Below are 20,697 nucleotides of genomic sequence, written 5' to 3'. Positions count from 1 at the left end.
CCCACGCACCAGCAACTTTAAAATATTACTGTGGATTTCAGAAATCTTTTGAATGTTAATAATGCTCCTGAAAGGTGGAGGATGATGTATATTGAGCTAAAAACTTTAGTGATGCACAGCAGAATAATTAGTTCTTCAATATTGGGAAGGTGACTTGAAAAGCATAGAAAGAAGGTCAACTTTTTAAGAGAAATGGGGCAACACATGCTTGTTGGACAGTTGGGTTGGGGGGCCCTGAGGTTGGGGACTCTATGAAAATCAATGAGCCTGTTTTATTAGAAAGGGTTTGCCTGGGCATATTTCTGAAGAAGTACTTCAGTTTGCTCTTGCCAGAAACAAAAACTAAAGCAAACTTTTATAAACAATACTTCTCTGTTTTCTTTTCTTCTTTTATGTTCCAAACAGATGCATGCATACACAGGGATTCCATTTATGTTCTCACTCTCCATCTTTTACTTTCTTAATTGTGTGTACGTTTTGTCCACGGAAGAGCTCCATTTGGGGCATTTTCCAGTTGAATTGGTGATTTGATCACTGCCACAACTAATTTCTGCACAGAACCTCATTGCATTTGGGTTTCAAAGCCCATTCTTTAACCACTATGATAAAGCCCCTGGAAATGTTTGCAGTTTTTCTTGCCACCATTAATCAGCTTGCAGTAAAATATCAAGAAACAATTGAGGCTCCTAGTTAACTGAGATTTAACTGTTGGTAGACAATGGGCAGAACACAATCTTAGACTAGTCACAAAGTAATTAGGCAACAGTGTCTAAAACAATTGAATATTAAAGCTCCAAAGACCTAGAAATCACTCAAATCGATGGGTCCATTTAATGTTGTTTATGTGCAAACGCAGACATTGCCTACTTTCAAAAGGACTTGAGGCAGTAAATGCTCCCATTTCACAGATGAAAATACTGAACCTCCTGGAGTTTGATATCTTTAAAGATTCCACTGTTGGCCGGCCCCGTGGCTTAGCAGTTAAGTGTGCGCACTCTGCCACTGGCGGCCCGGGTTCGGATCCTGGGTGCGCACCGACGCATCGCTTGTCTGGCCATTCTGAGGCGAAGTCCCACATACAGCAACTGGAAGGATGTGAAACTATGATATACAACTATCTACTGGTGCTTTGGGGGAAAAAGGGAAAGAAAAAAGAAAAGGAGGAGGATTGGCAATAGATGTTAGCTCAGAGCCGGTCTTCCTCAGCAAAAAGAGGAGGATTGGCATGGATGTTAACTCAGGGCTGATCTTCCTCACACACAAAAATATATATATATATATATATATATATATATATATATATATATATATAAAAGATTCCACTGTTGTTCTACGAAGGCATCGAAGCTCATATCTCCCAAGCTGGTATCTTTTCTCTGTGCCACATTACTTCCTACCATAGTTCAAAATAAAAATAAAACAAACAAAATCCTCCATGCATTATCTAAAAAATTGCATGTGTTCTGATAATTTTATTTAAAACTCTTTTAAATATTTACTCTGAAGAAAATATCTGGCCCTTCTAAAAACTAAAAATGTCTGAAGGCAATGAAATCCTCTGAGAGTTATTGATGGATCCATAGGTCATTGAGAGTAAGCCTAGAAAATTAGCTTTGCGTTGCTTGGGCTTCAAAGGAAAGAGAATAGGAGAAAAGTCAGTGAAGTACAAGTTCTGTTCTGATGAGAGAATGAGAGATAAAGTGCAGTGGGACCCGGAGAACTCAGCAGTTCACAGCAGGACCAGAGGTTGGCTTCAATATGGATGGAATATGGATGGAAGGAGTACAAAGGAGTGTCAAAGATAAACACAGCCGGACATGAAGTAAAGATGTGAAAACGACTGTGTTCAGGAACTACTGACAGTTGGGAAAGAGCTAAGTTCCATTCCAGTTTGCACAGAAGTTATTGGACATTCTAAAGGGAGAATGAGAGAAGGGGACAGGTTGGAGCTCAGTACAGCCAGAGAAGTGAAAAACTGCAAAGATTAGGTCAGTGTCAATGTGATCAGGCCCGTTGGGTCTGCTAGAGGGCAGTGATGGAAGTCAGGATTCTATCCTCCCATGGAGACTGGGAGACAGGCTGCTCCTTCCTGAGATGCTTGAGAAAGATGCTTCTGAGTTACAAGAGATACATATTCACAATTGCAAGCCCTTTTTAGCGAATGCTCTAGGAAAGGGAGGTCAGGGGCCTATCTCAGATGGGCTGGACAAACAGTAAATTCTCCTGGCAGCTTTGTGCTTTCTCAGGCAGACATTTTAAAGGGGCTGGGGTCATCCTAAGGACACAGCTTTATGCTGCCAGAGGCCCTGCTAGAGTCTGGACGTCTCTTGGTGCAGAGGTTTGGACAGAGTCATTATGTGCCGAGAATTCTGCAGTTCCCGGGAGCACAGGGCAACTTTTAGGGGTGAATGGAGATGTTCCTTACCCTAATTGTGGTGATGGCTTCACGGGGGGTACATATATATCAAAACTCATTAACTTTTGCCCTTTAAATATGTGCAGTGTATTACATGCAAGTTATACCTCCACAAAGCTGATTTAAAATTTTTAAAAAAAAGCTGCAGAGGGCAATTTCATTGTAAGCAGTTGGCAAAACCACAAGAGTCAGATGCCTATCAACGCCCAAAGCAGTACTCATTGTAAACATTCTCCTTCAAACGGGGTGGGAAGCAAAAGAAAAGCATTGAATTAGGATTTGTAGGAAGCGAAGTTTGGAAACAAAAGCAAAAAAAAAAAAAATGTTCTTTTCAAAATGTAAATTGTTTTATCCTTTGGTATATCTGCTTTTTTAAAAATTAATAGATTTGATTTCTTAGAGCAGTTTTAGGTTTACAGAAAAGCTAAACAGAATGTACAGAGAGATCCCACACACTCTCTCTACCCCCACAACCACCACCGTAGTTTCCCTTATTATTAACATCTTGCGTTAATGTGCTACATTAGTTAACAATTGATGAACCAACACTGATACATTATTATTAACTAAAGTCCATAGTTTGCATTAGGACTCACACTTAGTGTTGTACATTCTATGGGTTTTGACAACTGCGCAATGTCATGTATCCATGATTAGGGTATCATACAGAATAGTTTCACTGCCCTAAAGACCCCTTTGTGCCTCACCTGTTCATCCCTCCCCACCTCCACATTCCAATCCCTGGCATCCACTAATCTTTTTATTATAGTTTTGTTTTTCCAGAACGTCATATAGTTGGAATCTTACAGCCAGTAACTTTTCAGATTGGCTTCTTTCACTTAGTAATACGCATTTAAGTTTCCTCCATGTCTTTTGATGCCTTGATAGCTCATTTCTTTTTATCACTGAATAATGTTCCATTGTACAGAACATATCTACTTTTTAAATGCTGGAGTTGATCATAGTTGCAATTATTTCAAAGAATTATATTTTACAGGAAAAGTATAACAGCGTGCATTTTTGTCAGCATTTCCCAAATAATGTTGCATAGAAGACCAGCTTTGCAAAATGTTAATTGGTGCTATACGCGGGGGAAATGTGGTCTGTGGTGAACTCAGGTTACATAAATTAAGCAAGTGTCTTCAAGCTTCACAACCCTATGAAGCAAACACAATTGTATACATTTTTACTGAGTATAAACTGAGGCTCAGAGTCACCTACCAATTAGGTAACAGAGCTGTATTCAAATTCAGGTCTACTGATTCTAACATCTTTGCTCTTTACACGAAACCGAAGCCTTTACCAATCGTGAGGTGAGAGCAAGTGACATTGAAATGTAGGTGATGAGAAGAGAGGGAACCCAAGAAAAGAAAACCATTGGTCCAGCGGCCTGGGTGATAAAGGCTTTGCAAAGAGCTTTAAGAGGAGCAAAGATTACAGCTACCAGTTGCCAAGTCTCAATCTTGGTCCATGGAAAAAAAAGGAGAACAAGACACAAAATAGAAGGAGACTGAAGAAAGAAAGAAACAGTCATGTGCTCAGATTGTCTTAGCTGCTGCAAAGCTATTTGTCTTAGGGAGAAAGGAAACCATGAACTGTTTTTCTTGCCTTAACTTAGTACTGATGATCAGGTATCATGAAAATTTGACCAAATGATGCCAAGCAGAGCGCCTGCTGTGGAAGATAATGAGACAAGAAACTATAAGCTTCCGTTAGAGCCACAGACTGTGTTTTAGACTTTTCCCCTGTGTGTGTTTCCCACTTCCTAACCATTAGATACACGAGTATTCATTGAAAAACAAAAACAAAAACATAACTAGGCCCTTCGTGTCTCAGGGCATTCAGTGACTTTTCAAGAGGGATATAGAATATATAAAATTATACAACTAAAAAAATTTTCAATAGGAATTTAACAAAATACTGCTTTTGGTGCTTTGATTAATTACACCTCTTGGAAACCCACTCTTTCATTTGCTCTGCAAGAACTCAGAAAACACCATCTACTGGGAATAGCTTACGGAATTGTAGGCATCCCTGACCAAAATGAAAATTACCATAAAAAATAGCCCCCAAGGGACCCCAGTCATAAAACTCATATTCTTTTTTTTTAATGATATATTTTCTATTTTCTATTTTCTTTTTCTCCCCAGGCAGTTAAAGCAGAAGAAACATGATCCAATGGAGACGGGAAATTACACCAGGGTGAAAGCATTTCTTTTTCAAGGACTGACCCAGTCCGGAGAGCTGAGCTTGGTCTTATTTCTTTTCTTATTTTTGGTGTACACAGCAACTGTGATGGGAAACCTCCTCATCATGGTCACTGTGACCTGTGAGTCTCGCCTTCACACCCCCATGTACTTCCTGCTCCGCAATCTCTCTGTCTTGGACATCTGCTTCTCCTCCATCACTGCTCCCAAGGTGCTAGTAGACCTACTTTCAAGGAGAAAGACCATCTCCTTCAATGGTTGCATCACACAGATGTTTTTCTTCCACCTCCTCGGTGGGGCAGACATTTTTTCTCTCTCGGTGATGGCCTTTGATCGCTACATGGCCATCTCCAAGCCCCTGCACTATGTGACCATCATGAGTAGGGGGCGATGCACTGCCCTCATTGTAGCCTCCTGGGTGGGGGGCTTTATCCACTCCATTGTGCAGATTTCCCTGTTGCTGCCCCTCCCCTTCTGTGGACCTAATGTTGTTGATGGCTTCTACTGTGATGTGCCCCAGGTCCTCAAACTCGCCTGCACTGACACCTTTGCTCTTGAGGTCTTAATGATTTCCAATAATGGCTTGATCTCTACGCTATGGTTTGTCTTCCTGCTTGTGTCCTACACAGTCATCCTAATGATGCTGAGGTCTCAGGTAGGGGAGGGCAGGAGGAAAGCCATCTCCACCTGCACCTCACACGTCACTGTGGTCACCCTGCACTTTGTGCCCTGCATCTACGTCTATGCCCGGCCCTTCACTGCCCTCCCCATGGACAGAGCTGTCTCCATCACCTTCACTGTCATCATCCCTGTTCTGAACCCCTTGATCTACACCCTGAGGAACCAGGAGATGAAGTCAGCCATGAGGAAACTGAAGAGAAGACTTGGACCTCATGAAAAGGAATAGAGGCTATGAAGTCCAGATTGGAAAGTGAGAGTTGAAAAATTTTTTCTCACAACACAATAGCAGACCCCAACCAATAGATCATCAAAGTTTTCCCTTTGTCCTACAGCAGAGTCCTCAAATAAGGATGGCCTGAAACGATCGTCTCTGCAAGTTTTTCTCATAGTGATGCTGCCAGCAACTTACGGTCTCAGATCCATAAATTGTCAGCTCTTAAAGGGACTTTAAAGCTTATATTACCCAAACACTTTATTTCACTTGTGAAGAAATGAAGTCTGACAGAAAATTGCTCCTCATTTCTTGAGTTGTGGCTGTACTGGGTGTAGCCCAAGCAATAATTAGTACAAGGATCTCCAGGGACCAGGAGTCAGGGCTAAAAATTCCAGCCACCCTTACCTATGTGGAAATGGTTTTCCACTGCCAAACTTGGAAGAACCAGCTTCTGTTTTTCTAAGGAAGCCTCTGGGTTTCCCTTGCAGAAGCTGAGATAAGTTTCATGTTTTATCAAAGGTTTCCTAGCTAATTAGTGGAAGGGGCAAGGCTAGATCTGAGATATCTGACCCTCAGCTAAGTGCACGTTTTACTACTCCTGTTGCCTCCCACAGGAATTAATGGCATTGGAAACAAGCTCGTCCATAAAAATTTCTCTATTATAGTGTTATGAAAGGCACTTGGTTGTCTTCACCTGACCAAGGAGTACTGTAAGTCTTTGAGTCCCTTTAAGATTTTCAACATCGTTTACCGTCATTCATTCCCAGCCATCCCTCCAAGGAGAAAGGAATCCTACCCTGCCTGCATCGCTAGAATGTGCCTGACTCACATGTCCACAAGAAGCCAAGGCTTAAGAATAAACTCATTTTCTGTTAGTCAGGAACTGATTATCTAGAATATTACAAATCAGCCATTCCAAACTCCTCGTCATTCTTCTTTCTAGCATGTTCTTTAGCACCTCCTCTTTAAGAGAATAGAAAACAATATTAAATTCCAGTTGATGTCCTGGCAACCTTGTAATTTGTTAAGCAAATAGATGAAATTGATAGTCAACTGAAATTTGGACTGGATACACTGATTGGCCTGTAACATCCCAGTCTTATCACCCATGCGATCACTGAGGATAAGTGGCTGGACTGTTGGAAGGGAAATAAAGAGCCATTTGCATAGCGTGATTTAGGAGGGAAATACAAACAAGGAAAACCTCCCCCAAAATATAGCCCATCCCAACTAGCTCTATCACTGCCTGCTGCTCCCCTCTTGGTGCTGGCCTGAAATTCCTGCTCTTGGGATATTTCATAGGTTAGATAAAATTCATGGGGGACAAGCTAGATACAATGTTACCACTTCACAAGTTAGATACACCTCTGGAAAGCTGTAGCAATTTGGTGGTAACGAGGGTGAGGAGCGGGTATCTCTAGTCCATTCTCAGTGATACCTCTCTAGGGATTAATTTCAGATAGTCTCAGTGACTAATCAAATGCACCAGGTATCATCCCAGAGTGAAGGAGATATAGAACAGGAAAGCAGTAGTGGGTGGACGTGAAGGAGGGGGATAAGTCCAAGCCCAGCGTGTCAAAGGTAGCCAGAGAGAGCCAGGTACAGACTATGGAACACTCCCACAGGATGGCCAAGGCAGACACTATTGACAAAATTCACATTTGCTTATGTCTGATCCTGGACACATGGGTGCTTTACTAAAGTTGGAAGATCTTTTTAAAAATCTACATTTGCTTCTTTTGGGTGTTGTTACTTCCTGCCTAGAATTAAAATCCTTCACCACACTTCTGACTTCAACCTTGAATTTTGTACCTAATCACCCAAGGAACAAAAATGTCAAGAACAATTCAAACTTCCCTTTGAAACACAGAACACAGAATCACGTTCTGCCATAAGCAGTATGTTCCTTTATCTATCAACAGTAGCATATATTTTCTTCCTTGTAAATCATTTTTTATTACAAAAAGTCATACTTCTCTTAAAAATTAAACTTCCCTTCCTTATACCTTTTTTTTAGCATGTAGTCTTTCCTTTCTAGAAGCAAACAATGAATTGTGATTCACAAGAGACTATTTTCAGAAAAATATATATATAAATGTGTGTTTTGTGAATATACATATGTGTGTTTACATATAGACTGCCTAGTGAGAGAAAAAATACATAGCATATAGAAAATTTTAAAACACACACATACACACACACGTATATGCACACTTTTTACTTTCAGACTATCCCACGATACACACACACACACACACACACGCTTACTTTTGAGACAATTAATTGATTACGTGGAGTTCCTAAAAGACTACGATATTTTGGAGATAAACAGTGTACATACATTAAAATTCATTTCCCATGAAAATGTGTTCCTTCTCCTTCAAGGTGATGAGACCGTCTTGTTTGACAACAATCTTTTAACGCGTATTCTTATACAGGATATTTAATTTTTTGCAAAATTTTTCCACATCTCCCACACGGGGAAGCTGTATTTCTAAAGAACCTCCTCTTGAATTAAGAGCAGTGTCTACAGAGCAAAATTTTTGTAATGTTTTTTTACCACTAGAGGGAGCCATTCCTTTTCTGTGTTTCTCCCTTTGGCAGACGTTTAAAAACTTAAATTTTTGTTTCCAGACAGGAAGTTAAAACCCATATCACATTCATTTTCTCTCCCAAAAGTTTCAGATCTTTTTCTGAGGAGTGGAAACGACTTTACACATGAACCCTGACACAGATCAAGAGGAGCAGATCTGTGTGTGTTTGTCTGAGGTCCTCTTGGTGTAGTCGTCTAGGGCTCCACAGATCAGAGCTGGAAACCTCTGCTAGGGCACCCCTTAGGCTACCTCGCCTCCCAAATCTCAGCGGGCATAAGAATCACCTAGCGACTTAATTAAAATGCAAAATTGCAGGCACCATCTCTAAGAGATTCAATAGTTCTCGCATGGATACCAGGAATCTACATTTTCAACCAGCATCCCTCCCCCCACCACCCACGTGATTCTGAAGTAGGTGGTCTGTGTATCACGGGCACTTTGAGAAACACTGATGCAGGTGAGTGTTTTTCAAACTGCAGATCCTGAAACTCTAAGGAGTGTGATGTCATTAGTAGGTCTGGACATGCATTTTTTTTTTTTTTTTTTTTAGTGAAATAGAATAGTCTAGAGTAGAAGAGAAAAAAATCACAGAATTCTCCAAATAATAAAAAAGTATTATTTCCTGAAACCTTTATTTCAGATATAAACAAGAGTATTGTGATCTTGATGTAAATAATATATATTTGCTAGCATGTGCTTCGGTGAAAAAGGTTTGAAAGCCACTGGGCTAGGATGTACTTTCTGCTTGGACTTTGTGAAGCTTCCAGACCATCGGTTCCAGCTACCATACCCTCAGTCCCATTAACATGGAGCAGCATGCCTCAAGTTCTCCTCAGGCCCCTTTACTAGATCTCTCCAAGGTCAACACTCGGGGAACACGTAACAGCCACTAAAAAGAGTCATGTCCTGGATCCTGTAGGTCACTGGGCATCTCTGAATAAACCAGGAGATTCCAGCAAGTCTGAAAGTCTAAGAAAACAGGGGAGGGTGAGGTTCCCAAGGACCAAGGACCTTCACGTCTTCATCAGCACCAGGGGTTAACTAACCCCATGGCCCTGAGAAACCACATTGTAAAACCATGTGTCTTTGAGAAGGAACTGCAGTCAAAGGCAACACGCACCTTTGCTAAAGAAATGAAAATTTGCACTAAGCCATTTAGAAATCACTAAAACAGTGATTTCTTACATACTTTTTAATGTACAGCTTGTCAAAAGGGAAGTCATCCCTAAGACCAAAAACTCAGAGCGAGGTTGGTGTAGCAGGGCAACTTATTACACTGGTACCAATGAATGACGCTTGAAGAAATTGCAGGGGACACGTGACATCTCCCTTCACCATGACATCTCTTTTCTTCTCCTTCTGTTCCTTCTCTTCCTCCTTCTCCTTTTTCTTTTTCTTCTCTATCTATACTGCAGCTGTTTCTCTCTCTCGTCCCTTCCTCCTCGTCTTTTCTCTGTGTTTGATCTTGCCTCCACTTTCTACCCTGCCTGATGTCCCCCTGGTCACACTGATTCTCAAGACGAAGGCAGGGCTACAGCCATCTCCAGACTCTGGTGCCTGAAGATAGACTGAGCAGCCACTAAGTTGCCTTACAATTCTGACTTAACGGTCTATGTTTTTAGTTCTAATTTCCCGTGAATATTTTGGGGAATGATGCAAAGTTTCTGATGGCTTGAATGTATTTTTTCCTCTGGATCCCCTGCAACATTGTTTATTTTTTTTCTTAAAAATTACAACAGAAATATTTTCAGCATTGTTAAACACAATGGGATAGAGACCTCCTCTCTAAGAAGAGGGCATCTTGAGGTTTGATATTCCTGATATTTGATAAATTTAGCTTGATATATCACCCAGTTTGTATTGTGAAAATATCCCCCAAGAAATGGAAAAAGCCTAGAAAAAATTATCCACAAATTATATTCATGTAAAACTGTTATTGATCTCAATCTGAAATCCAGTTCCCACTTCATTCCATTATTCCTTCAACAAATACTTATTTGAATATTTACTTATTTTTTATTATGGTTTTATTATGGACAGCCTGCAATGTGCTATAAACTCTACCTTTTTGTTTATTGAGGTACAATATATGTACACTAAAGTTCACCCTTTTAAGTTATATAGTTCTATGAGACTTGACAAATATATAAAGCCATGTAACCACCATTACAATCAAGATATAGAATGTTTCCATCACCTCAAAAAGTTCCCTAACACCACTTTGCAGTAAATCTGTTTTCCCCACACTGCCCTCTTTGTTTGCAAGGAAAAAGTGCTCAGCTATGTGAGATCTCGGGGCATCGTGTCAAATCCTACTCAGGCTTCCAGAATGGAATCACTGATCTGTCTTCTGTCTCTACAGTTTTCCCTTTTCCAGAAAGTCATAAAAATGCAATCATATAAGTAGCCTTTTGTATATGGCTTATTTCACTTAGTACAATGCTTTTGAAATTAATCCACGTCATTATATATATCAGAAATTCACTCCTTTGTCTTGATGAATAGCATTCTGGTGTATGGCTGCCCCACTATTTGCATATTTTTTCACCAGTTGAGGGCATTTGGTTTTTTCCAATTTTTGGAGATTATGACTAGAGTTGCTATAAACATTTACACGTAGGTCTTTGTGTAAATGTGTGGTTTCATTTCTCTTGGGTAAATATCTAGAAGTAGGATTGCTGGGTCATACGGTAAGTGTATTTACTTTTATAAAAAAACTTCTATTTTCCTAAGTGAGTATACCATTTGCAGACTCGAACAAAATAGAAAGTTTTCCAGAATATTGATGGGGTTAGGGGAGCAGTACCTATGGCATATGCTACCTTTTGTACAAAACTCATAAGTGGTTTATAAATGAAATGTACATCTATACTGGTGAATGTGTAGAATATCTCGGGAGGGTCACAAAAGAAACTTCTAGCAGTTGAAAGATGGGAAGTGTCAAAGATAAACAAACCTGGACACCAGCTAAAGTGGTAAGCACAGATTTTAATCAGTAATATACTATTATAATAGGGAAAAGAATCCAGCATGAACTGAACTCAACTTCGACTTGTACAGAGTGACTGGATATCTTTAAGGGAGACTGAGAGAACAGGTAGGGGAGTGATGGGGGCTCAGTAGAGTCAGGGAAGTGAAAAATTACAAAAATCCGGAAAGGGGGCCTCAGCCCATGTGAAACCCATCTGAGTTTGCTGAAGGGCTCTTATCGCTTATGGAAGTTAGGATCCTACCTTCCCACAGAGACTGGGAGACTGGGGCCCTGTCTTCAGCTGTTGGCTGGAACCGAGAGTAAATGTTTTTGGCAGCCTTCAGTTTTCACCGGTAGGCACTCTAAGCAGGTCTGGGGTCATTTTAGGGATGCGGCCTTGAGCTGCTCGAAATTATGTTAGTGTTACTGCTTGTTCAAGTCTTTACAGGCCAAGGTTAACAGATCTAGTTGAGAGGAGGGCTCAGAGGAGCCGGGCTTGAGTTTGGTCAAGGAGAAAATCTTCGGCAGAGGAAGACATCACTGTAAAACCTGTGGGGCTGTTTGAATTCTTTACCATGTGCATACAATTTTTCAAAAAGTATTTTTAATTTATATAAATACATTACGAGGTCAGTGGATCTGGAGTTAATCAACAAAGGATGGAGGCGGCCTTCAGGATATCCCTCAACCGAGTAGTGGCAGCAACTGCCCAAGCAGGGCTTAGGAAGGAGCAGGTGACGCAAAGACCCCCGCCCTGTCATCCGAAGGCGGCGCAGGGCGGCAGTCGGGAGCGCGCAGGCGCAGCGGGGCGTTGACCGAGTCGGGCGCGGCCGCCTGCACCTCCCAGAGGGGCCACGCGGGGGCAGCCTCGGCGCCCGATCTGCGCGGGCGCTCAGAAGAGTGGGGCCTGCGCGGCTGGGCGAGGCGAGCTACAGAGTCCAAGAGAAACCGCAGCGTTTCTAGCATCCGGAAGCAAAACTCGTGATCCAGCTGGCAAAATGAAACTTTACCCTAAAAGGTTCTCTTCGTCCCTGAGAAACTTAATTACCGCCTCGTGGTTCCACTGGGGCTCGAACCCAGGACCTTCTGCGTGTAAAGCAGACGTGCTAACCGCTACACTATGGAACCGCGCGTTACGTTGGTAACACAGGCTCCAATAACACCACACAAAGACTGTTTTTTTCTTTCGGATGTGAAATGAGGTTGAGGGTTGATGCCGGGCGATCGCTCACGGAGAAAAACTTTCCAAAAGATTCGAGACCTGCAAGCGCGACTCCCATCCACGCTTCTCCGTGGCGACACGGGCTCCACCGTTTCTCAAAGAAAAAGTGTAGCCGGACCCTCCAGCGAGCGCCCCCGGACAGACCCCGTTCCTGCCTTGATGTAAGTAGCGTGGAGGAATCGGTGACACCGGGCTCTGTGGCGCAATGGATAGCGCATTGGACTTCTAGACTAAATGGAGGCATTCAAAGGTTGTGGGTTCGAGTCCCACCAGAGTCGCTTTTTGCTTTAATAAAAATAAAACAATCACCTTGCCTATTTAAAATCTCCAATCTAGCTCGCCCAACTATGGGAAGGGAAGAAACTCATTGCATTTCTCCGTAATGTCTTCACGTGTCAAGATGTTAGGAATCCTGCTACTTCAGTCTTCTCAATCACTTTCATGGGGCTCCAGAGTTTCTGGTGGCTGGAGATGAAGTTATCAGGCTGTGATAAAAGTTAACCGAGATATTTTTCCCCCGTGTTGTTCTTTTACATCAGGAATAAAAATTTTAAATTGCTTTGAAACTTTTCAGTAGCTCAATATTGTCCAAGTTCCCTAAATATAAAAAATGACTTGTCAATTACCAGAATGGCCGAGTGGTTAAGGCGTTGGACTTAAGATCCAATGGATTTATATCCTCGTGGGTTCGAACCCCACTTCTGGTAAAGACACAACTGGTTTTCCAATCAAAAACCATTCTCTGCGAATTTCTGAGGAGAACTGTGTGGATGGCTGTGTATTTTGCAATCTTAGGCGTCTAGATGAGAGTAGCCAAAACAGCCTGAATGGTTAAGTGGTATGACATTTTAATCTGAAAGTTAATGTGTTTTTCCCAGACATATAAAGTGTAGCAACAACTTCAGTATTGATGGTTTGAAAGTAGAAAGAAAACGCGCCCGTGAAACTAGACTGCATTGTGGGGGAGGGGGCGGGAGGCACTAAAAACGTTCACTCTCTGAAATTAGTCTACAGTTATTTCTTAAGAGCCTGCTATGTGCCAAGCACTGTAGTAAACGCTCGGGTTGTGGGATTGCAGAAATCTAAAAAAAAAAAAAAGCAAAACTAAGGAAAAAATAATAGCAACAAAAAAGACAAGGTCCTTACCAACAGGATTACTGCCCAGCAGCACTTACGTAACAGAGTGACAGAGGGAAGAGGTGATGTATAATCAAGCAAATAAGTAGAATTTCAGATGGCGATAAGCGCTATGAAGAAAATAAAACCCCGTGGCACAATAGAGTGGCATAGAACTTTTTCGGGACAAACTTATTCCGTTTGGTTATGGAAATCGTTCACCTTGACAGGAATGTTCCCTGCTCTCTCTAGCACACAAAAACTTCCAAGGACCAATTCTGCCCGTCTTCCTCCACTAAAGCCTTCCCTGACCCAGGGCCCTCATTCAAGGATCCATTCATTCCTTCAGCAACAGTTTTTGAGAGCTTGCTTTGTCCCAGCGCCTGACCCAGGCACTGGGGATATACAGGGAGTTCCTGTCCTCACAGCAGAAACATTCCAGGAGGAAAGAGGTTGTGGCAGCCACAGCAATAGGGACAGGCTTAGAGCCCCCAGTACCTCACTCTGTCTGGAGAGGATCAAGCAGAGATATCCGAGCAAGTTCTAATCCTTGTTTAAGGATCGGCTGGAACTTCCCAAACGAAAGAACTTAGAAAGTGGGAAGACGGTGGCATTTCAAGATGGGTGGGGGTGGGGTGACATAGAAAAAAAGCACTATAATATGTTAAATGAAATACAAACCGCTCCAGTTAACTCTCTCTATGCTAAGCAGGCCTGTGCCACACTATTAACAATTACATAGGGCCGGCCCCGTGGCTTGGCGGTTGGGTGAACACGGTCCACTGCTGGTGGCTCGGGTTCGGATCCCGGGCGCGCACTGACGCACCGCTTCTCCGGCCATGCTGAGGCCGGGTCCCACATACAGCAACTAGAAGGATGTGCAGCTATGACATACAACTATCTACTGGGGCTTGGGGGGGGGGGGAATAAACAAATAAATAAAATTATAACAATTACATAGGGTTTGAGACTTAGGTTCTCAGTGATTGGTGCCTGTCAATCTAGCCTGTCCTAGGAGAACAGGAAACAGATCTTTATGCTCTCCCACATCCAGAGCTGTACTCAGCAGCCATTGTGAACAGAGAACTGTTGTAAGAAGCTGAGGTTAAGTCAAAAGCTCCCTAACTTTCCTGGGGATGGACCTCATGGCACAAGAGGCTCTTTCCCAAGGGGGGCTGGTTTTAGTTTTCTTGGTTGAGGCCAGACTTGTCATCTGATTCTTAGGGAACCCACATCTTCATTTGTGAAAATAGTACCTAATTCATTTGTGGTTTTTCAATACCGGCAACTCCCCTCCAAATCTAGGAGCCATGGAGGGACCCCCACTGGGAAGGAAATGTGTACTTTTAGCCTTTCACTGCAGGCAACTGCAGAAAACACAGGATCAGGGATGCTTTAATCGGAAGGGTTGCCTATGTGATCCCACTGACACCAAACCAAGTGGGCTTGCCTGCTGATGAGTTAAATAAGACTCTACACCAGTGGAAGTTGTCTCACAAAGTAAAGTGTATTTGCAGCAAATAGGAGGCCATGAGGAATCATTTCCAAAGTCACAGCATCCCCGAACAAAGGAAAGCAGGAACTTTCATTTGGTTGGGGAATGAATATTCAAAAGGGAGAGGCGGGTATTCGCTTACACGGGTTCAGTTGGAGAACATGCTTTCACATAATGAGGCCTAAGCTCCTCCTGGAGAGATCTTTGCATTAAAACTAAGGCAAAGGTAATGAGCACAGCTCTTGGGGTGAGGCTTGGTCAGTTTCAGGATGGCTGCTGGTTACATCTCCTTAACATACACAAGGAAAAGAAACAACTTGGAAAAACAGTTAATTGTGTCCAAACGCACCTTTGAGTTTCTCAAGCCCTAGTCGGTGACACCACAAGAGTGGAATAATTTAACAGACTACATTTTTTTTGTTCTTCATTTATTTTATTATGAAAAGAATACATGCTTATTTTTTAAAATCCAATACAGATGTACCTAAAAGAAAATGGTGAGAGCTTCTTCTCACATGTTTCATTGCCATCCCTCAAAAGGTGGTCATTTTTATCAGATTGTTTTGTATCCTTAAACATCTCTTATGTATATGCAAACAACAAATATATACAATTAAAGGACATATATTCATATACAGATCCTTTAATTTTTTCACAAACATTATACCATACATATTAACACCTTGGTTGTTTATGCTTACCATAACATGGATAGCTTTCTGTAATGGATTCCTTTTTAAACTTTGCTCATAGTACCCCATACATTTCTCCATAAAAGAATGCAAACCTCGAGTTCTCCCACATAGTGGAGAACTCCAAGGAGGGCTAAAAGGATTGTGAGGTTCCACCCCACAGGATTTCCTTCCTTTCAAGGGAATCTTATCCAATGCCTCAAGGAATAACATGGCACCGAAGGAGCAAGACGAATGAAAAAACTGACTACTCAGTTATGTCCGGGACACAGCTGCCAGGGTAACAGGACTTCCTAAAAATATCAAATCCAGCCAGATCAAAACTTTCCAATGGAAGTTCAGGAAAATGTTCAGATTCCCTAGCGAACGTCCCTCCCCGTTTGCTGTTCCCTCTGCCCAGAACTCTCCTTACAAGCCTTCAGGGGCCCCGTCACCATCCACAGCTCAGGTACGCACCACCACGCCCTGGAAGACTCAGCGGACCCTTACTTCGGGTGTCGGCCTGGTGCTCCCGCGCTGCAAAGGTCGGTTTCCCACCATCAGAGCCCTTGATCGGGAGCCTCTGTTTTGCGTGTCTTCCCTCCGCACCGAGAACCCGGACTGGGTCTTTGCAGCCCCACAAGCTGGCTGAGATCCTGGAGCGCGGCGTGCACTCAATTAGTGTCTGTCGAATAATGACTGGAAACCTAATCAATTATTCATAATGCTCCACTCGCAAGACGCTCGCTCCAACGCTCTTCAAAGACCAGAATTGGAATTAGAAATCCCGCTGCTCACCCACAGGCCCCCCCCCAGAGGTCCTGAATCTGGAAAATTCCTCGTGGGATGTTCTCTTTAGGTCGCTGGGGCTTGGGGCGCTGCCCGGGTGCGGGGCAGATCAGGCCAGCAGTTATTTTCTTATTTAAAGTCTATCTGTGATGGGAGAAAGGGAGAAATACAGACCCTATTCCGCCAAACGCCTGCTGCTCCATCTTGATTTTGCAGTTTCACCTCTCAGGGAATCAGCGAAAGGACTCAGGACTGTAATCCAATAGGAAGAAGACAGCGGCCACGTGGCCTATTTGACTGCGGATAGGCTGTAAGAGAAGGCACCTTCTCGAGCCCGGATAGCTCAGTCGGTAGAGCATCAGACTTTTAATCTGAGGGTCCAGGGTTCAAGTCCCTGTTCGGGCGCGGGTTCTTTTAAACTCCAAAGCGAATTTGAGTATGTGTCCAGACCAGACAGGTGTGAGGTAGGTTAGGCAAAATACACCTAGATTCTGCCCTCAGGGAGTTTAAAACCCAGGTGCCCGGCCAGACCGATTGCGGGTTTTGCCAAAAAAGGTGAAAGACGAGAAAGATGCCCGACAACTTTCTCCTCCAACTTTTGGTCCCTTCTCTTCCAACTTTTGCATGATAATTTGTCTTCGGATATTTTTTCCTTAAAACTAACATGTATTATTTTTATATTCAAAACCTCGATAAACACACAACCAAGAAAATTGCACCCCTGTCGTCAGTCATGATAGTAACGCTCCTGGCAGTAATCGTGCCCCTTTGGCACTGAGTAATAGTTCTGGCACTTTTTATTAAAAGCGCGGTGAGAACATTGGGGTTCCGAGAAATATTTCAGACCGAGACGCGTGCTAATAAATCACATCTCCAACTGAGAACCATCCTTCACCAGATTTCTAACGCGCTGATGGACCCTGACTTCTTGCTGTGCAGGGAAACGTCTTTGAAGACTGTCTTCATGTCTGTCATCTATGAGAAAAACTTGCAAGCCCAGCGAGTTGACTACACTGGGAATCAAACCCTAGACCCTCAGCTTGTAGACCAGACGTGATAGCCACCACGCTATGAAATTTCACGCCACATATGGCTAATATCCAATAGCATAAATGCAGTGATTATGAGACTGGGTACAGATCATTCCATGATTTGTGATTTCTTTAAGAGGTTCAAACTCTTTGCTTCCTTATAAGTGCTGTACTAAGTACTATCTTCTCGTTGCTGTACGCCCGCTAAGAGACACGTAGAAGAGCTGGGTAGGTGTGCAATGGGACTGGGGACGAAGGCGAGCCTCCCAAGGAGATACTAGCGTAAGGAAAGGAATGGACTGCAGTCCTGTCCAAAGACAAGTCAACAAAAGCCCTGCCGAAACCCGGGATCGAACCAGGGACCTTTAGATCTTCAGTCTAACGCTCTCCCAACTGAGCTATTTCGGCGAGGACAACAGCCTTTTCTACCCTGTTAAGGAAAATTTAAAAGAAAAAAAAAGACTTCTTTCTTCCCTCTCCACCTTTTCAATTTCTAATTTCACCTTCCAAATTGTGCTATTGTTAGCTCTGAGGTCTTGAGAGCAGAGAATGAGAAAACTAATTCCTGCCATGTACGGAAAATTTCTCCTTCTGCCTTGCCCCAGGCTACCTTTTATTGTCTTATTGCTTTCTCTACCTCTCCCCGGGGCCCTGATGAGAGTAAAGCCAGCCACTAAGTGCCTGCTGTGTGCCCAGCACATGATCTACATGGTCTCATTCAGTCCCCACCCCCTCGCCACGGTCGTGAGGTGGATATGATTAATAATATGATAATTTTTAAGTGAAATAACTAATTTGCCCCAAATCATCCAGAACTGAAGCAGAGCTATCCAGCTCCAAAGCCCAAAAGGTCTTGGTGGAGACAGACTTCAGTTTTTTTTTTTTTCTTGCTGACTTTTCACCCGTTGGTGAAAGGGAGAGGGAGCGAACTTGAGGAGAGGAGGCAGTAAAGAACTAAGAGGCTTCAATGTTCTCCACCCCCTGTCCTCTTCTTGCCCAAGCCTGGTCTGTTCATCTTGTTAGGAAATGATTGGAGCAAAGAGCCTCCACTTTTCAAGGTTGCCAAAAATGGACTTGATCACTTTAGAAGCGACTCCCTCAGGAAGAAGAAGCAAAATTCGAGTGTTTGCCACATGTGGCTCCTTAGCCTGTTTCTCTCCCTGGAACATCATCTGAGCTAGATGATTCACTTTCTTCAAGAAAGAAGCCCGTCTTGCCCAACGAGCCCACTCTTCCTTGGATAAGTGACCATTGCTGCCCTTTCAGCACATACCAACCCATGCAAGTCACATGAATATGAGCTTATGACCTTGGGCATATTGGGAATATATTTCTTTGAAATCGTTCCTTACCTGTTTCAATATGTATCTTCTGTATCCTCCCCAAATTGAAAGCTCTTTAATAACAATAATAGCTACAATGTATTGAAATTTTGCTTTTAGGCAAAGACTCTATGAAGTACTGTGCATGCATTACCTCATTTGATCACCACAAGTTTAGGAAATGGATGCTGTTGTTATTCTCTTTTTGTCGATGAGGAAGCTGCACTTTGGAGAGGGGGAGGTGATTATGAGTCTGTGTGTAAGGCATTCCTGCATGAAGAGTGAAGGATCTGCCTCACACTTGAACGCTGAATCCTCTTGGCCTTGCCCCACTAATCAGGACTCCTTGGGTGCCATAGTCCATCAGCTAAGAGGGCAGTTGACTTAATCAGCCCATATCCCCATCCTGTTAATGAGATCAAGATGGATTTTCTTCTGTTGCCTGGCAGAAGCAAGGAAGGCTCAACCTCTAGCTACCCAAGGATGCACCTGGTCCCTTCACCTCACGGGGAACGTTAGTTTAGTCTTGGTGAACCCATGCCTGACCTTCTCGTGTCCACAACCCAACCTCCTCAAAACCTCTCAAGAGCTGAATGCTTCCCTTATTAATTTGTAGCCTGTGGGAGGTAACATTTTCTGTTTTTCAGACGCCAGGACTTGTCCCATTCCAGCCCCTTGAACGCATTCTTTCTCAATACGCACCCTCTTCTTCCCACCAGGAGAAGCTGCCACCTCAACTTCAACTTCTCCCTGTATTCAGGGCCACACTTTGGGGATGAGGGAGGAGATGTGCCCTCGTTTGGAGAGGGGGAGCTGCTCTGTTTGGTGCATCAGTTTCTAGATGGTCATCTCTTCAGAGAGCAGAAATATTCTCTAGAAGGGTAGTAAGGGAGAGTGGGAAGATGCAGGATCTGTGCCACATTCCGCAGGCGCCTAGCAGAGGGAACCCAAGAGAGAGGGTCAGCAGGGGCCGCCCACAGAATAGCGCAGGGAGGTGGCCCCTGGGGGAGTCTCGGGACTTCCTGAAGGCGTCTGTTCTCCCTTCCTTTAATTACAGCAGTAGTTGAGACCCAGCAGCCCAGCCGGTGGTTGCAGAATAAATTGGCCTATTTAGTCCCCTAGCGTGATGCACCACAAGTGCATCCTGGACGCCTTTGCACAAAGGCCTGCAGCATCGCCCTCCTGGAGGCCCGGCTTTTCCCCGGGGAAGCTGTTCGACTGGCAGCGCACACGCTCCAGGATTTTACTCCCTTCTCTAAAGGCAACCGGCTAACCAATGCAGCACCCTAAAGCTGGTTGTCATTTTTAAATTACGATGGAAAAGGGAGAGCTTCGCCCGAACAGGGACTTGAACCCTGGACCCTCAGATTAAAAGTCTGATGCTCTACCGACTGAGCTATCCGGGCTCACGAACAAAGCTTCCCTCCGGTGAATGAAGACTATGTCATCGTGTGCGCTGCGAGCTAATAGGCACGTTGTTGGACGAGCTCCCGGACTCCGCCTTCGTGTGTGATTCAATCCAATTCCAATCCGCAGATCCCGCGGGGGCGGGGAGACGAACTGGGGAGTATGGAGGGAGGGTCATTAGGTGCTTCTTTGGCAGCTGAATACAGATTTCTTAAATAAAATACAATAAAACACGCCCCCTTTTATTCAGAGACCCCTTGGCAAAGGTGAATCCTGCGGCGGGAGAAGCAGCCGCTTATTCACTGTCCCCACCCGGGTGCTACGCGTTTCTTTGCCTTAAACCCAAAGCGCACAGGGTTGGAGACCACAGTTCAGCATTAAAAGTATCAGACTGCCCCTTCTTCGGAGAAGACACGACTTCGCAGTTCCTTGTCCCCAACCCAGATGACTACCTCAAATAGAAGCGCGAAGCGGACTAGCTGAAAGAGACGACCTGGGCCCCGGCCCGAAGCGGTGGCAGCCACCACTCGCCTGGGCTCAGAGCGCGCGCCCCTGCTTCCC

The 20,697-nt window shown here is 43.7% G+C and overlaps 1 protein-coding gene and 6 non-coding genes across 7 annotated transcripts; 4 read left to right on the top strand and 3 right to left on the bottom strand.

Moving 5' to 3' along the window:
- The first annotated feature begins 4,594 nt into the window (after positions 1-4,594).
- LOC101405625 (olfactory receptor 4D11-like) lies at positions 4,595-5,530 on the top strand. The gene has a single exon (XM_004437420.1). It carries the CDS (start codon positions 4,595-4,597, stop codon positions 5,528-5,530), a length of 936 nt encoding a protein of 311 aa, XP_004437477.1.
- Positions 5,531-12,138: 6,608 nt separating this feature from the next.
- Positions 12,139-12,211, bottom strand: TRNAV-UAC (transfer RNA valine (anticodon UAC)). Its single transcript has one exon. It is a non-coding gene; the product is annotated as a tRNA-Val (tRNA).
- Positions 12,212-12,496: 285 nt separating this feature from the next.
- On the top strand, positions 12,497-12,583 carry TRNAR-UCU (transfer RNA arginine (anticodon UCU)). The gene is given in 2 exon segments: positions 12,497-12,533; positions 12,548-12,583. It is a non-coding gene; the product is annotated as a tRNA-Arg (tRNA).
- A 346-nt stretch (positions 12,584-12,929) lies between these two features.
- On the top strand, positions 12,930-13,012 carry TRNAL-UAA (transfer RNA leucine (anticodon UAA)). The gene has a single exon. It is a non-coding gene; the product is annotated as a tRNA-Leu (tRNA).
- Positions 13,013-16,708: 3,696 nt separating this feature from the next.
- On the top strand, positions 16,709-16,781 carry TRNAK-UUU (transfer RNA lysine (anticodon UUU)). The gene has a single exon. It is a non-coding gene; the product is annotated as a tRNA-Lys (tRNA).
- Positions 16,782-17,742: 961 nt separating this feature from the next.
- On the bottom strand, positions 17,743-17,815 carry TRNAF-GAA (transfer RNA phenylalanine (anticodon GAA)). Its single transcript has one exon. It is a non-coding gene; the product is annotated as a tRNA-Phe (tRNA).
- Positions 17,816-20,062: 2,247 nt separating this feature from the next.
- On the bottom strand, positions 20,063-20,135 carry TRNAK-UUU (transfer RNA lysine (anticodon UUU)). Its single transcript has one exon. It is a non-coding gene; the product is annotated as a tRNA-Lys (tRNA).
- Between the last annotated feature and the right edge of the window lie 562 nt (positions 20,136-20,697).

The sequence above is a fragment of the Ceratotherium simum genome, chromosome 34 (assembly GCF_057802395.1).
Source record: "Ceratotherium simum simum isolate JZ-2026a chromosome 34, ASM5780239v1, whole genome shotgun sequence".
Classification (NCBI taxonomy): domain Eukaryota; kingdom Metazoa; phylum Chordata; class Mammalia; order Perissodactyla; family Rhinocerotidae; genus Ceratotherium; species Ceratotherium simum.
This window is presented reverse-complemented; position numbering and strand designations above follow the sequence as displayed.

Coding starts and splice junctions, on each gene's coding strand:
- LOC101405625 (XM_004437420.1), top strand. CDS start 4,595: ATGGAGACGGGAAATTACACCAGGGTGAAAGCATTTCTTTTTCAAGGA.